This window comes from Saimiri boliviensis, chromosome 18 (genome assembly GCF_048565385.1).
Source record: "Saimiri boliviensis isolate mSaiBol1 chromosome 18, mSaiBol1.pri, whole genome shotgun sequence".
NCBI lineage: Eukaryota > Metazoa > Chordata > Mammalia > Primates > Cebidae > Saimiri > Saimiri boliviensis.
Window position 1 is genome coordinate 43,242,521 of NC_133466.1, and position 17,359 is coordinate 43,259,879.

General features: G+C 41.7%; 1 protein-coding gene across 1 annotated transcript in view; it reads right to left on the reverse strand.

The window, feature by feature from the left end:
* The window catches only part of LOC120361579 (transport and Golgi organization protein 1 homolog), an 80,416-nt gene that overhangs the window by 47,507 nt on the left and 15,550 nt on the right, over positions 1-17,359 (reverse strand). The window contains 4 exon segments of the mRNA XM_074389396.1: positions 11,037-11,182; positions 12,591-12,752; positions 14,499-17,193; positions 17,195-17,317. Coding sequence (XP_074245497.1) covers positions 11,037-11,182; positions 12,591-12,752; positions 14,499-17,193; positions 17,195-17,317 — 3,126 coding nt within the window.

The window sequence follows — 17,359 nt, forward strand, 5'->3', positions numbered from 1 at the left end:
AAATACAGAGAATACCACAAAGATATTCCTCAAGAAGAGCCACACCAAGGCACATAATCGTCAGATTCAGCAGGGTTGAAATGAAAGAGAAAATGCTAAGGGCAGCCAGAGAGAAAGGTCGGGTTACCCACAAAGGGAAGCCCATTAGACTCACAGCAGATCTCTCAGCAGAAACCCTACAAGCCAGAAGAGATTGGGGGCCAATATTCAACATCCTTAAAGAAAAGAACTTTCAACCCAGAATCTCCTATCCAGCCAAACTAAGCTTCATAAGTGAAGGAAAAATAAAATCCTTTGTGAACAAGCAAGCACTCAGAGATTTCATCACCACCAAACCTGCTCTACAAGAACTCCTGAAAGAGGTTCTACACATATAAAGGAACAACCAGTACCAGCCAATCCAAAAACACACCAAATGGTAAAATAGCATCGACACAATCAAGAAGCTGCATCAACTAACCAACAAAACAGCCAGGTAGCATCAAAATGACAGTATCAAATTCACACATAACAATATTATCCCTAAATGTCAATGGACTAAATGCCCCAATCAAAAGACACAGACTGGCAAATTGGATAAAAAGCCCAAACCCTTCAGTGTGCTGTATCCAGGAAACCCATCTTACATGCAAGGATACACAAAGGCTCAAAATAAAGGGATGGAGGAAGATCTACCAAGCAAATGGAGAGCAAAAAAAAGCAGGAGTTGCAATTTTCATCTCTGATAAAATAGACTTTAAAGCAACAAAGATCAAAAGAGACAAAGAAGGACATTACATAATGGTAAAAGGATCACTGCAACAAGAAGAGCTAACGATCCTAAATATATATGCACCCAATACAGGAGCACCCAGATACATAAGGCAAGTTCTTAATGACTTACAAAGAGACTTAGACTCCCACACAATAATAGTGGGAGACTTTAACACCCCATTGTCAATATTAGACAGATCAACCAGACAGAAAATCAACAAGGATATCCAGGACCTGAACTCAGACCTGGAACAAGCAAACCTAATAGACATTTACAGAACTCTCCACCCCAAATCCACAGAATATACATTCTTCTCAGCACCACATCACACCTACTCTAAAATTGACCACATAATTGGCAATAAATCACTCCTCAACAAATGCAAAAGAACAGAAATCATAACAAACAGTCTCTCAGACCACAGTGCAATCGAGTTATAACTCAGAATGCAGAAACTAACTCAGAACCGCACAGCTTCATGGAAACTGAACAACTTGCTCTTGAATGTTGACTGGATAAACAATGAAATGAAGGCAGAAATAAAGATGTTCTTCGAAACCAATGAGAACGAAGACACAACATACCAGAATCTCTGGGACACATTTAAAGCAGTCTCTAGAGGAAAATAAATGAGTGCCCACATGAGAAGAAAAAAACAATGAGTGCCCACATGAGAAGAAAGGAGAGATCTAAAATTGACACGCTATCATCAAAATTGAAAGAGCTAGAGGAGTAAGATCAAAAAATCTCAAAACCTAGCAGAAGACAGGAAATAACTAAGATCAGAGCAGAACTGAAGGAAATAGAGACACAAAAACTCTTCAAAAAATCAATAAATCCAGGAGCTGGTTTTTTGAAAAGATCAACAAAATAGGCAGACCACTAGCCAGATTAATTAAAAAGAAAAGAGAGGGCCGGGCGCGGTGGCTCAAGCCTGTAATCCCAGCACTTTGGGAGGCTGAGGCGGGTAAATCACGAGGTCAAGAGATCGAGACCATCCTGGTCAACATGGTGAAACCCCGTCTCTACTAAAAATACAAAAAATTAGCTGGGCATGGTGGCGCATGCCTGTAATCCCAGCTACTCAGGAGGCTGAGGCAGGAGAATTGCCTGAATCCAGGAGGTGGAGGTTGCAGTGAGCCGAGATTGCGCCATTGCACTCCAGTCTGGGAAACAAGAGTGAAACTCCGTCTCAAAAAAAAAAGAAAAAAAAAAGAAAAAAAGAAAAAAAGAAAAGAGAGAATAACCAAATTGATGCAATAAAAAACGATAAAGGGGATATCACCACAGATTCCACAGAAATCCAAACCATCATCAGAGATTATTACAAACAACTCTATGCACATAAACTAGTAAACCTGGAAGAAATGGATAAATTCCTGGACACCTGCATCCTCCCAAGCCTAAACCTGGAAGAAGCCGAAACCCTGAATAGACCAATAACATGGTCTGAAGTCGAGGCAGCAATAAACAGCCTACCACCCAAAAAAAGCCCAGGTCCAGATGGGTTCACAGCCGAATTCTACCAGACATACAAAGAGGAGCTGATACCATTCCTTCTGAAACTATTCCAGACAATCCAAAAAGAGGGAATCCTACCCAAATCATTTTACGAGACAAACATCATCCTGATACCAAAACCTGGCAGAGACTCAACAAGAAAAGAAAATTTCAGGGCAATATCCATGATGAATATAGATGCAAAAATCTTCGATAAAATACTGGCAAACCGATTGCAACAGCATATCAAAAAGCTCATCCACCATGATCAAGTAGGATTCATCCCGGGGATGCAAGGCTGGTTCAACATACGCAAGTCCATAAACGTAATTCACCACATAGACAGAACCAAAGACAAAAACCACATGATTATCTCAATTGATGCAGAGAAGGCTTTTGACAAAATTCAACAACCCTTTATGCTAAAAACTCTCAATAAACTAGGTATTGACAGAACGTATCTCAAAACAATAAAAGCTATTTACGACAAACCAACAGCCAATATCATACTGAATGGGCAAAAACTGGAAGCATTCCCTTTGAAATCTGGCACTAGACAAGGATGCCCTCTCTCACCACTCCTATTCAATATAGTACTGGAAGTTCTAGCCAGAGCAATCAGGCAAGAAAAAGAAATAAAGGGTATCCAAATTGGAAAGGAGGAAATCAAATTGTCTCTATTTGCAGATGACATGATTGTATATCTGGAAGACCCCATCATCTCAGCCCAAAATCTCCTGAAACTGATAAACAACTTCAGCAAAGTCTCAGGATACAAAATCAACGTGCAAAAATCACAAGCATTCCTATACACCAATGATAGACTTAAAGAGAGCCAAATCAAGAACGAACTGCCATTCACAATTGCTACAAAGAGAGTAAAATACCTAGGAATACAACTAACAAGGAACGTAAAGGACCTCTTCAAGGAGAACTACAAGCCATTGCTCAACGAAATAAGAGAGGATACAAACAGATGGAGAAACATTCCATGTTCACGGTTAGGAAGAATCAACATCGCGAAAATGGCCATACTGCCCAAAGTAATTTACAGATTCAATGCTATTCCCATCAAGCTACCAATGACCTTCTTCACAGAACTGGAAAAAAACACCTTAAACTTCATATGGAACCAAAAGAGAGCCCACATAGCCAAGTCAATTCTAAGCAAAAAGAACAAAGCAGGAGGCATCACACTACCGGACTTCAAACTATACTACAAGGCTACAGTAATCAAAACAGCATGGTACTGGTACCAAAACAGAGATATAGACCAATGGAACAGAACAGAGGCCTCAGAGGAAATACAACATACCCACAACCATATGATCTTCGACAAACCTGACAAAAACAAGCAATGGGGAAAGGATTCCCTGTTAAATAAATGGTGTTGGGAAAACTGGCTAGCCATGTGCAGAAAGCAGAAACAGGACCCCTTCCTGACACCTTACACCAAAATTAACTCCAGATGGATTAAAGATTTAAACATCAGACCTAACACCATAAAAACCCTAGAAGAAAATCTAGGCAAAACCATTCAGGACATAGGTATAGGCAAGGACTTCATGACCAAAACGCCAAAAGCAATGGCAACAAAAGCCAAAATAGACAAATGGGACCTAATCAAACTCCACAGCTTCTGCATGGCAAAAGAAAGTCAGTAGAGTGAATTGGCAACCAACAGAATGGGAAAAAATTTTTGCAGTCTACCCATCTGACAAGGGGCTGATATCCAGAATTTACAAAGAACTAAAGCAGATCTACAAGAAAAAAACAAACAAGCCCATTCAAAAATGGTCGAAGGATATGAACAGATACCTTACAAAAGAAGACATACAGGAGGCCAACAAACATGTGAAAAAATGCTCATCATCACTGGTCATCAGAGAAATGCAAATCAAAACCACATTGAGATACCATCTCACACCAGTAAGAATGGCGATCATTAAAAAATCGGGAAACAACAGATGCTGGACAGGATGTGGAGAAATAGGAACACTTTTACACTGTTAGTGGGAATGTAAATTAATTCAACCATTGTGGCGATTCCTCAAGGACCTAAAAATAGAAATCCCATTTGACCCAGCAATCCCATTACTGGGTATATATCCAAAGGATTATAAATCATTCTACTACAAGGACACGTGCACACGAATGTTCATTGCAGCACTGTTTACAATAGCAAAGACCTGGAACCAACCCAAATTCCCAACGATGATAGACTGGATAGGGAAAATGTGGTACATATACACCATGGAATATTATGCAGCCATCAAAAACGATGAGTTCACGTCCTTTGTAGGGACATGGATGAACCTGGAAACCATCATTCTCAGCAAACTGACACAAGAGCAGAAAATCAAACACCGTATATTCTCACTCATGGACGGGTGTTGAACAATGAGAACACATGGACACAGGGAGGGGAGCACTACACACTGGGGTCCGTTGAGGGGAAATAGGGGAAGGATGGGGGGGTGCGGAGGTGGGAAGAGATAGCATAGGGAGAAATGACAGATACAGGTGAGGGGACGGAAGACAGCACACCACACTGCCATGTGTGTACCTATGCAACAATGTTGCATGTTCTTCACATGTACCCCAAAACCTAAAATGCAATAAAAAAAAAGACAAAGTCTCGTTCTGTCACCCAGGCTGCACTGCAATGGTGCAATCTCTGCTCACTGCAGTCCCAACTTTCTAGGCTCAAGCAATACTCCCACTACACCCTCCTGAATAGCTGGGATTGCAGGCACATGCCACCATGCCCAACTTTGTGTGCGTTTGTGTGTGTGTGTGTGTGTGTGTGTGTGTGTGTGTGTTTGTGTGTGTGTTGTAGAAATAGGCTTTCAATATGTAGTTCAGGCTGGTCTCCAAGTTCTGAGCCCAAGGGATCCTCCTGCCTCAGCCTTCCAAAGTGCTAAGATGACAGGCATGAATCACTGTACCTCACCTGTTTTCATTTTCATTTATCTCTAAATAATAATTTCTTCTTTTCCTTTTAAACTCATAAGATGTTCAGAAAGAAGTGTGTCATCTAGTTTCCAAATATTTGGGGATTTTCCAGATCTTTCCGTTATTGATTTCTAACCTAATTATACTGTGAAGAGAACACACCATATACTACTTGAATTATTTTATATTCATTAAGACTTGTTTCATGGCTGAGAATATAGTTTATTTTGGTAACTGCTCTTCTTGTGTGGAGTGTTCTATCACCTGCCATTGTTCATTCCTTTGTGTAGTTCCATTATTTCCGTCTGTTGTCGTTTTGCATATGCCTAAAGGGCTTCCTTTAACTTTTCTTATGGTGCAAACGTATTGGTGAATTCTTTCAGTTCTTGTATGTTGTTGTTGAAAAAGGTCTTCATTTCACCTTTGGTTTTGAAAGATGTTTGCTGAGTTTGATGTTACAGGTTAACAATATTGCTTTTCAGGTATATTAAAGTTATTACTCCATTGTAAGCTCTCATGCCTTATTATTGAAGTCTAATGTCATTTGTGTCGTGCTTCCTCTCTATGTAAAATGTCTTTTTTTTTTTTTTTTGAGACGGAGTTTCACTCCACAGGCTGGAGTGCAGTGGCGTGGTCTCGACTCACTGCAACCTCCGTCTCTCAGGTTGAAGTGATTCTCCCACCTCAGCCTCCCAAGTAGCTGGGACTAGCGAGCGGCACAAGCCACCACATCTGGCTAATTTTTGTATTTAATATAGATAGGGTATCACTGTGTTGGCAAGGCTGAACTCGAACTTCTGACCTTGCGATTCACCATCCTTGGCCTCCCAAAGTGCTGGAATTACAGGTGTGAGCCACTGTGCCTGGCCCTGGTTGCTTTTAAGATTGCTCTTTATCACCTGTTTTGAGTAATTTGATTATGATAGACCTTGGAGTGGCTTTCTTCATGCTTCTTATGCTGCCAGTTTCACTTAGCTTATAGGATCTGTGGCTTTACAGTTCATAAATTTTGGAAAATTTTCAGCCATTATTTCTTCAAATATTTTTCCAAACACCTTTCTTCTCTTCTTCTACAGAGATTCCAGTTACACATCTATTAGGGTGCCTGACAGTGTCCCATAGCTCACTGATGCTGTATTCATTTTTCTTGAGGTCTTTTTCTCATTTTATTTCATTGAGGATAGTTTCTATTGCTGTATCTTTGAATTCACTCATCTTTTCATCTACGATGGCTACTCTGGCATGAATCTCTTCTGGTGCCCTTTTCATCTCAGGCACTGTGTAGTTTTCCTCTCCAGAAATCTGATTTGGGTCTTTTTAAAAAAACAAATCGTTCATGTCTCTCCTTATTTATTTATTTATTTGAGATAGAGTCTCACTCTGTCACCCAGGCTAGAGTACAATGGTGTGATCTTGGCTCACTGCAACCTCAGCCTCCTGGGTTCAAGCTATTTTCCTGTCTCAGCCTCCCATGTGGCTGGGATTACAGGTGCCCACCACCACACTTGGCTAATTTTTGTATTTTTAGTAGAGACAGGGTTTCACTATGTTGACCAGGCTGGTCTTGAACTCCTGACCTCATGATCTGCCCTCCTCAGCCTCCCAAAGTGCTGGGATTACAGGTGTGAGCCACTGTGCCCAGCTGTCTCCTTACTTTTTAAACATCTGAAGTACAGAAATAGTCATTGATTTAATATCCTTGCCTATATCTAACTTCTCTGGCAGTTCTTGGTTGGCTTTGATGTGTTGATTTTTCTCCTCATTCCTGGTTTATATTTTCTTGCTTCTTTGCATGCCTGATAATCTTTGAATGGATGTCATGCTTACGAACACATATCCTTGAGCTTTGCACTAGGATGCAATTCAATTACTTGGAAACACTTTGCTTTTCAGTCTGAAGATTTGTCAAGCAAGACATTAGTACCTTAGTCAGAGGAAAGACCCTTCTGAGTACTCTGGATCTCTCCACATTTATTAGGTTTTTCAGGCACTACCGCTAGCTCTGTGTCAAAAACCATTCCCTCTAAACACTTCAATGGTTTCTGTTGACTGTGAGTAGTTCTGTTACACTCATGTGCCAATCAGTATTCTGCTGAATACTCACAGGGGACTCTTCACAGACTCCCAAAGTTCTCTCTCTGCATAGCTCTCTCTTCTTGCTACTCTGTCCTGTGAACTCTAGCTACCTGGGTCTCTTTGGACTCCCAGTACCATCTCCTCAACTCAGGGTGTCCACTGGGCTCCACTTGGGTTCTCTCTTTCTGTGCCATGGCCTGGGAACTCTCTTAGTGGAGTAATCTGGGACAACCAGAGAGCTCATGGTATATGTTCCTTATCTTTCAAGACTTACTGTCCTTTGTTGCCTGATGTTCAATGTCTTGAAAAATATTGCTTCATTTATTTTGTCTGCTTTTTTTAATTGTTTCAGTTGGGAGGGTAAAGCTGACCCTATAAAGCCATCATGAATGGATGTGCAAATCATTTGCTTATTTCTTAATGGTAGGAGAAATAATGAAATAAAGTTTCTTATAGAGGGATGTCTATTTCTTATAGAGGGATTTCTAATAGAGGGTGGGCACCTGTAATCTCCATGACATTATGATGAATATTCACATAAAAAAACCATCACATACTTCCTAGTTTTGTCTTCTGAAAAGTCCTAGAAGTCATGGCTAACTCATAAAGCAATAAGCAATCTTAGTACCTAGAATGTAATCCCTAAATAGCATCTCTCATTAAAATGACCCAAAATTCTTTGGAGAAATAGTTCCTTTAAGATTTGGGCAGGAAATGTACAAGATTTGCTTGGAACATCTTGTCATACTATTAATAGAAAGCATGGAAAGTAGCAATGACCACTAGGGGTGTCAAACGGGCCCAGAAACAAGCTGAACAGGCGTCCATTCAAAAATGGGAGAAGTCGATCATCAATAAGAATAACTGGCCAGGCATGGTGGCTCATATCTGTAATCCCAACATTTAGGGAGGCTGAGGGGGGTAAATTACTTGAGCCCAGGATTTTGAGACCAGACCGAGAAACATGGCAAAACCCTGTCTGTACAAAAAAAAAAAAAAAAAAAGCAAACACAAAAAAAACATCAAAAATTAGCTATAAGTGGTAGCACACATCTACAGTCCCAGCTACTCAGGAGGCTGAGGTAGAAGGATTACCTGTACTCAGGGAGGTGGAGGATGCAGTGAGTCTTGATCACACCACTGCACTTCAGCCTAGGCAACAGAGTGAGACCCCATCACAGAAAAAAAAAAAAAAAAAGGAATTGCTACATTACTGAGAAGTTAGATTAGTAGGCTTCTAAGGTCTCTTCCAACCATAAAATTCCACTAACTATTAATCAACTATTGATCTATGAGTCTGACCTCTGGTATAGTTTTCCCAATAAAGTCAGCACCCCAGGACTCTCCAACCCTATCATATAATTATATGTATATGAACTACTTGATATTTCACATAAGCTACTTTAGATATCTTCCATTTTCTCCAGTTTTCACATATATTTGGCAAACCTTTTTTTAAGCCTTTCAAAAGTCAGAATTACACTTTATATCTCTTAGAATCTTTTATGCCTAGCAGTTTCTGGTACATATTTAGCCATCAAAATGCTCCTTTGACAATCCCTCTCAAGTCAGTATCTTATAACTCTGCGCCTTTCTATCTTGCCATTCATGTCTGTCTTTCCTTGTTAGCCCCTAATCACAGATCATTTCCCACACCACTCCTATCTCCCCAACCCAGGCCTAGAAGAGGGCTCTGTGGCTATGTAGAAATACAATGAATAAAGAATTCCTTCCACAACTGGGGCTATTAAACTTGTCAAGTGATAATTTCATTCTGAAAACCAAATTCTGAATTCTGAGATGGACTTAATCACTGAAAATTTCATTATTTAAATTGCATAGATAATACACATCTTCACCACCACGACCATGGAGAATACTGAAAAATGGTTTGGTTTTCCTACTTGTTTTCCATTCTGGTGGTCTTTCTCCTGAAATCCCCAGGTATTCAATGTCTTTATATGCCCTCTGACCATCCAAATGAGAAGTGAGGTATGAGATCTTTTAAAATGCCAGATGCTGTATCAGACATTTGGCATTATTAAATCATTTAATTCTTACCAACAATTGGAGTAGGTATTATCTACATTTTTCAGATGAGAAAGTTGAAGTTCAAAGTTTAGTAATTTGCCCTAAACCTCTAAGTGATGGCTTTAGGATTTGAAAGCAAATCATCATGGCTTGAAACCCATGCATTTTAACAGAAAAACAAGAAAAAACCCTCTTTCCTATTCGAGTCTTGAAATAACAGGACCTAGAAGAAACTGCTTTGGTGAGGAGCATGCTTTTTCTGTAGCTCTAAGGGCAACCTGGCCTCCAATATCAAGAGCTTGCTCATTCCTCTAACTAACCAAGAAAAAAAAAAAAGTCCAATTTCAGCAAGTACCACAAGGGGCAGCTAAGTCCTAAAAAGCCTAGATAAGCTTCCAGACATTGAATGTCTCATTTCAAGCATGGCTTTCTTAGAAAGATTTGAATAAATATTCTGCCATAAATGACTCTTTCTAAGAAACAGACCCGACAACCCCTTTCCTGCTTAAAATCTTCAAAGGATATCTGCCAACGATGATCTGACCACTCACCATGGCACACAGTTTTCTGACTTCTGTGTCCCTCCAACAGATCTTCCCCCTCTTAGCTCTGTACTTTTTAATTTGTGTTTTTTCTGAGACAGGATCTTGCTCTGTTGTCCAGGCTGGAGTGTGGTGGCACAATCTCCACTAACTGCATCCTCTGCCTCCTGGGCTCAAGCAATTCCCCTGCCTTAGCCTCCCAAGTAAGCAGGGATTACAGGTGCACACCACCATGCCCAGCTAATCTTAACTCCACACTTTAACAGCACCAACTGGTCAAGAACAGTGGCTCACGCCTGTAATCCAGCACTTTGGGAGACCATGGTGGACGGCTAAGGGCTTCGAGACCAGCCTGGGCAACATTGCAGAACCCCACCTCTACTAAAATACAAAAATTAAAAAAAGCCAGGCATGGTAGTGCACACTTGTGATCCCAGCCACTAAGGGGACTGAGGCAGGAGGATCACTTGAGCCCAGGAGGTAGAGGTTGCAGTGAGCTGAGATCACGCCACTGCACTCCAACCTGGATGACAGAACAAAACCCTGTCTCAAAAAAAAAAGGGAAAAAAGAAAGAAAACACCAACTACTCATGCTTCCCTGGCTTCCCCAGATAACCCTTCCTTCATGCCTTCATTTCTCTGAATATGTTATTTCTTCTGCCTGACTGCATGCTGCCCGCCACCTGCCCATCTCCCTCCCCAGCCCTTCTATTCGACAAGTCCAAGTCAAGCTCCCATCTGTCTTTCAGCTGTGCTTAAAGCATCTCTCAGCAAACTTCTGGCCTTTCGTATCACTCTCCCACCACAGTGAACCAATTTATGCCATAGACTGTGCTACCATCAGTAAATACTTCTCTTCCTGCTCATTATCATAGTACATTTCAAGTGAATGTCTTTCTCTCCTGGCTAGACTGAAAAGGATCCTGAAGAGAAGAACCACATTTGACAGATGCACCTGTGCCCAGCTCCAGCATGCAGTAAAGCCTCCTCATGTGTGGAACTAAGAGCCCATTAAAGCCACACACCTGTGGCTCATTTCAGGATCTCTCTTCACAGGAGCAGGAGTCATCTTCATAAACACATTTTAAGTCATTCACCTCATGCTCAAAATCAATTTAGAAACTGTAATAATCAACATTTTAGCTAAAAAAAAAAAAAGCCCTATGTGTCAAACTTACCAACTTAGTCAAATAAAACGTGAATGAACAGATTAGAAGGATTGCATTTTCTAAAGGTGTGACGCTTGCTGTCTCTTCGGCAACCATCTCTAGTTGCTTGTTTGCTTCAACACCATCCATAGGAGGGTATTCTGTTGTAATTTGCCCTGGAACTGGGAGGAAAAAGATATTTTGTGCTTTAGAATAAGAATTGTTTCTCATTTTTAAAAAATACTTATTGAGTATCAACTAAATGTTAGGCACTGTGCCTGGAAAGTAAACTTTCCCAGCTCTCACCTGATGTTTCCCGTGCACTATGGTGAAATACTCTTCGTGTCAGTCTGCCCTGGACTATCACACACTTCAGTGTTTCTACTGTCTCCTCTATAAGCTTATGGTATAAACATACCTGGACCCCTTCACTGTATTTTAAGAAGTTTTATTTACCATATCCAGATAGCAAATCAAAAAAAAAGTACTGCATTGCACTGTACTATATTTGGAAAGAGAGGGGTTAGAGTAGAAGGAAAACAGAATTTGTGAGTTTTAGAGCAGTGGTTCTCCCACTGGCCTGGTCTGGTTTGGCCTGATCTTGCCTTTTGGCCTGGCCTTGCCTTGTGGCCTGACCTGGCATTGCCTTGCCTTTTGGTCTTGCCTGGCCTAGACTTGCCTTTGGATTTGGTCTGCCCTGGCCTTGACTTTTGGCCTGTTCTGGCATTTTGGCCTGGCCTTTTGGTCTGGCTTGTCCTGCCTTTTGGTCTTGCCTGGCCTTGCCTTGCCTTTTGGCCTTGCCTTTCAGCCTGGCTTTTTGGCCTGGCCTTTTGGCCTGGCCTGGCCTCTTGGCCTGCCTTTTGGCCTGGGCTAGTCTTTTGGCCTGGCCTTTTGGCCTGGCCTTTTGTGCTAGCCTGGCCTTTTGGCCTGTCCTGGCCTTTTTTCCTGGTTTTTTGGCCTGGCCTGGTCTTGCCTTTTGGCCTGGCCTCACCTTTTGGCCTGGCCTAACCTTGCCATTTGACCTTGTCTTTCAGCCTGGCCTTTTGGCCTGGCCTGGCCTCTTAGCCTTTCCTTTTGGCCTGGCCTGGCCTCTTGGCCTGGTTTTTTGGCCTGGCCTTTTGGTTTGGCCTGGTTTTTTTGTTCTGGCCTTTTGTGAGTTTTAGAGCAGTGATTCTCCAACCACTGCTAATTTGCATCAGGTCAGTCTTTCCTGGAGGGATAAACAACCAGTATTTTGTTAAGCACAGACTGCTGGTCCCACCCCCAGAGCTTCTAATGCTGTTGGTCTGGTTGAAAACTACTCTTTTAGAGCATGAGGCCTTTGAAGAATAATATTTTAGATTGAAATAATTTACACAAGATAGTGACAGACAAACACTGGTTTGTAGGTTAGTTACAGTCTCTGGTGTCTTTCCTATTTTTGATCTCCATCTGTCTTAACTCCTGCTTTTCTCTCAGTTAGCTCTGAGATCGGCTTTTCCTTTGAGTTTAACATGTCTCTAGCTACTACCTCTGACAATGAATCTCCTAGAAGGCCTTTTTTATGATGCCTCCATTTCATAGAAAAAAATTAGCAAGCTTTACCTGGGTCCAAATCTTTCTCAGTATTTGGCTTCAGTGACACCTCTGAGGCATGAGTGTCCCTCATCACAGGTTGGTCCAAGTGGGTGGACTCTTCAGGAGCCTGCACACTCAGTTCTGCTGTGCTCTCTTGTGACACATTATCTTCAAGAGGTGGTTGCAGCTCTACAGGTGAGAAGAATGCATTGGGCTAGCACAGCTTGATGACACTATGGGTTTGGCTAATCCCACTGACCGTACCAGCTCCAGGGCACCTCAACATTGCCCTCCATGCACAGGCATCCCATGGAGCACAACTGGGCAGGGAAACAAGAGTTTCAGTTTCTTTTATTCCATTTAAAGGATGACTAATCTACATAATAAAATCTACAGAGGAGTATTTCATAAATAAATATATTTATGGTAGGGACTTCGGTAACATCTTTCCTTGGCAAACTAACCTATGCCCACACAAATAAATGTGCAAAAGAGAATTCCACTTAAGAGCAGAAATCTCTCCTGCAGAGAATTAACATAAACTCTTGCATACACAAGCATGCTTTTTCTCAAAGAATGAGTACAGATAGGGACATCCCATGGCATGGCAGCTTGCTGAAATGTCTTTGGAATACTTTCAAAGTACCCCAAAGAGTCAAAGAAAGTGAACCCACCTCCTTCCCTAAGAGGCTCAGGGGACAGTCCAATGTGATTCACAGCAAAGGTGAATTTCTTTGTAGCCTCCTATTTTACCCTGAAAATTCACCTGAATTTTGCATTCTCATCCAAAATATATGTTTTAATTAAATGTGGAAAGAGTTCTCCTCCCCCAGCTCTCAGGAAAAATTAGCACTCTGGGGAAATACATTTGCCTTTGGCTTTCTGTGCCCCTGGTATTCTTGATTCAAATACATCTGTCTGAAAAGCCTGGATACACCAGGTGTGGTAGCTCACACACATAATCTCAGTACTCTGAGAGGCCAAAGTAGGAGGGTCACTTGAGGCCAAAAGGGCAAGATTGGCCTGGGCAACATATCAGGACCCTGTCTCTACAATAAATAAAACATTAGTTGGGTACAGTGATGCACGCCTGTAGTCCTAGCTGCTTAGGAGGCTGAGGTGGGAGGTTCACTTGAGCCTAGGAGTTGGAAGCTGCAATGAGCTATGATCATGCCACTGCACTCCAGCCTGGGTGACAGAGTGATATTCTGTCTCAAGAAAAGGAAAGAGGAAGGAAGGGAGGGTGGCCAGGAAAAGGGAAAGAAAAGAAAGAGAAAAACCTGGATGCAGAGAATAGAACAAGGAACTAGAAATCAGAACTCTTATGTCAAGATATTGGCTCGGAGTCAATTCAACTGAATGGTTTCCATGCACCAAGTGCTGCATTAGAAGGCTCCCCATCCCTGTCCCAACCTTGATTAATCTGAATGCAAGAACCTCAGGGTCCAGGAGGGTTTAACTGGACTGAGTGCTTCCAAAAAGCAGGAAGAACAAGCCATCCACAAAAGATAAAACTGGAGAGAACATAGGAATTCAGTCAAGGCATTGATCTAAAAGTTATACCAGTCAATCCACGGTTAGACAGCAATTATCTTATGATTGAAAAACTGTTCAATAAAATCCTTTCATAATTTTCCATGGCATCTGTATTTTGTACATTACTTTCTGGTTTGTATCTTTCTCTTTAGCTTTTTATGAAGTTTCCTTTTGAAAATGCTAACCAGTCTCAACTATTCCAAGGGAAACAGCAAGAAATCCTCCTCCAGGCTCCAGCCTAAAAGAAGGCGGGAAGGAATATGTGGGCCTCCCTGTGTGGTCCCTCCTTTAGGCACACTGGAAACTCAGCAGAGCTTCACAAGTAAGATACTAGGCACCTCAGCAAACCTGCTCCACCTGCTGCTCCAGCCCAATTCTACAAGGCCATAGGTATCTCACCTTCCATTACTCCACCCAAGCCTTCGTCTAGAGGTGGTGCCATCACCAGTATGGCTGTCTCCTCTGCTGCGGAGTGCTTGTGCCTGACAAAATAGATTAGGTCTTGAATGTCATCAAGCACTGCAGCCTCTGGAAATATGTTATTTTCCTTCATTCCAAGATCTCTATTTTCAGCCACGCGAGTATCAAGCATTTTTTCTGCTATGCTCAGAATTTGTGACACAGAAGCATGGAAGACCTTATCTAGGACCTTTTCCACATTATAGGGCAGGGTCTCCTGCTGTGCTGACTTCAGTTTTGATGACATTTCTTGTAGTAAGGATTCCAGCTTATGGACATTAAAGTACTTCTGGAACCGCCGCAAAGACTGCTGTTCTTTAAAGAAGCTGCTTCTGATAGGCAAGTCCTCCCTCTTGTCACTATACTCTGGCTCTACAGTTGTATGGGGAGTCCAAAGGAACGAGTCATTTTCAAGGTCTACAGTAGCAGACCCCTGGCTTTCTGTGCCCATGTATTTCTCTGTGTTCTCATGGTCCTCCTTTATGAGTTCTCCCTCAGGCTTCTCTGCAAGCCCTGAGGTCTTCAGATGTTCCTCAGGGTTGTTGTTCTTCAGATAATCAGAATCTTTTTTCTGAAGCGCTTCAGCTAACTCTGGAGTCTGAGTTTTTATGCTGTCAGAAAAGTCACTTTCTTTAGATGGTCTGTGTGCTTTCTCATCTGCCGCAGGGCATTCTTTTCCCACCACTGTATATGGTTCCCTGCCTCCTGTGTTGAATCCTTTGGCTGCAGTCTCACATTTTTTTTCACTATCCAGAATCTTACCAGTTTCTCGCTTGCTTTCTTCAGTTTCTGGATCAGGATTAGTGGTCCCTAAAACTGCTCTTTCAGGGACTTGCAGATTAACATGAAACTGCCTGCCCTGAATTCCAGGGTTTTCTTCTTTAGACCATTTTGCACTTACAGCATTTTCATCTTCCAGTAGTTCTTCAGGGGGATAATCATCCTCTTCTGCTTCTGAAAGGAGAGCTGGTTCTCCTGTGCTGTCAGATTGGTTTGTCTGTCCTACTTCCTCTGTATGCTGTATTGCTTTGTGATGAAAAACCTCTTCATCCGAGGAGTCCTCTTTGGCTTCACCCTCAGAGAGCCTTATCTTCTCACTTATTTGCTTATTGACTGCGGCAGCCACATATCTTTCTCGTTGCCAAGAAAGATTTCTTCCCAGAATGGTAGCCTTTTCTTTCCGTTCTCTGGGCAAACCAATCTCATCTGGAGAGGAGGATGTAGGTTGGTTTTGTGTTTTAAGAACTAGTTCCTCTTTAAATCCCTCACATTGATGCTCCACTGGAAGCGTGTGTGGTTTGGTTCCATTTACTGAAGCGTCTCCCTCCACACCGTCTCTGGATGTGTTAGGGTGGTTATCTCCCATGACTGGTGCAGTACACAAGGATTCCTGTTGAATCTCTCTGGCATTCATTGCATTCCCTGCAGCTTTCTGTGCAGATTCACTCTCAGAGCCACCTTCCAAAATCTGCTCTCCAGGCTTTTCTTCGTGGGGCATTCCTTTTGAAATATGAATACCTGCTCCATTTAGGTCATTTTCTTTATTGTCTAAGGCTGATTTTAATGTGTCTTTGCCCTTTTCACCAGCTGGCATAGAGTTGAGGTTATTGCTGTGAGTAGGGCTGTACACAGTCATCCTTTCTTGCTTTTCATCCTCTAATTCTGTCTCATCTTGTACCAGGCACTTCTTGGATTCCTGAACTTCCTGCCCTTTTCCTTTAATGTGACATTCTGTGTTGACTTCTGGGCCTTTGTCATTATTCATTTTAGGGATGTCTACAATCAAAAGACCGTCATCTACATTGTCAGGGTTACTATAATCTGTTGCGGACCGTGATTTTCCCTGTTTGCTATCTGGGACTAATGCATCATCATCTTTTTCTTCCTCTGAATTAGAGCTCTCTAAATCCAGTGTATCTGTTTTTTCTTTACCTCCTGTGTCAAGAGAATAGATAGTATCCATCCAGGTTGTTAGTATATTTTTATCATCATTTTTGATGTCAGCGTGCACAGTTAGCTCAACCTTATCCTCTTCATTTGAATTCTGCTTTTTATCTGTGGAATATTTCTCAACTCCAGACTTTGCTGGATTTTTGATATCTTCCCCATCTATAAAGGTGAGTAATGGCAGCTTATCAAAGTCTTTTTGGTTATCCTCATCTTCCTTCCCAACTGCATAATACTCAGCATCCAAATCCTCATCAAAATCATCTTCTAATGAAGTAACAAGTCTGGTTCTTTCATCATCAGATACAAGTGCATCAGCTGTTGAGCCAAATTTGGTTTTCAAGTCTAGAGTCATTTCTTTTTTCAAAAGCTTGTAGCCATCAATCTTATCCTGTTCATTTGAGACCTGAGAACTATTGCTGGTTTTGTTGTTTTCACCTTCTGGCACTTTTAGTTTATCTGGCAGCATTTCTTCAGAAGCTTCAAATGAAGGCTGCTCTCCCTGAGCATGATCTGCTTGGCTATTTGTATGGGGGTGGTGCTTCTGAGCTGTAAACTCTTCCTGAAGATCCTTTGCCTTTTCTGAGAATACTCTGTCACTTTCCACTGAGTTGGCTTCTACTGGATCAGGCTCAGGTTCCCTTTCCTTAGATAATTCAGGGTTTTTTTCCACATCCTGTGAAGTTTTTTTCTATAGCTTTCTCAGAATCTCCAGTTGCAGAATTGTACAATTCCAAGAACTCTAAAAGTTCTTCTACATTATAATTATCAAAATCATCTCTTCCTCCATGAAAACAAACAAAATCCATCTCCTGCAAGAAAAAAAAAATTAGTGTGTCACTAATCAAGTGTCA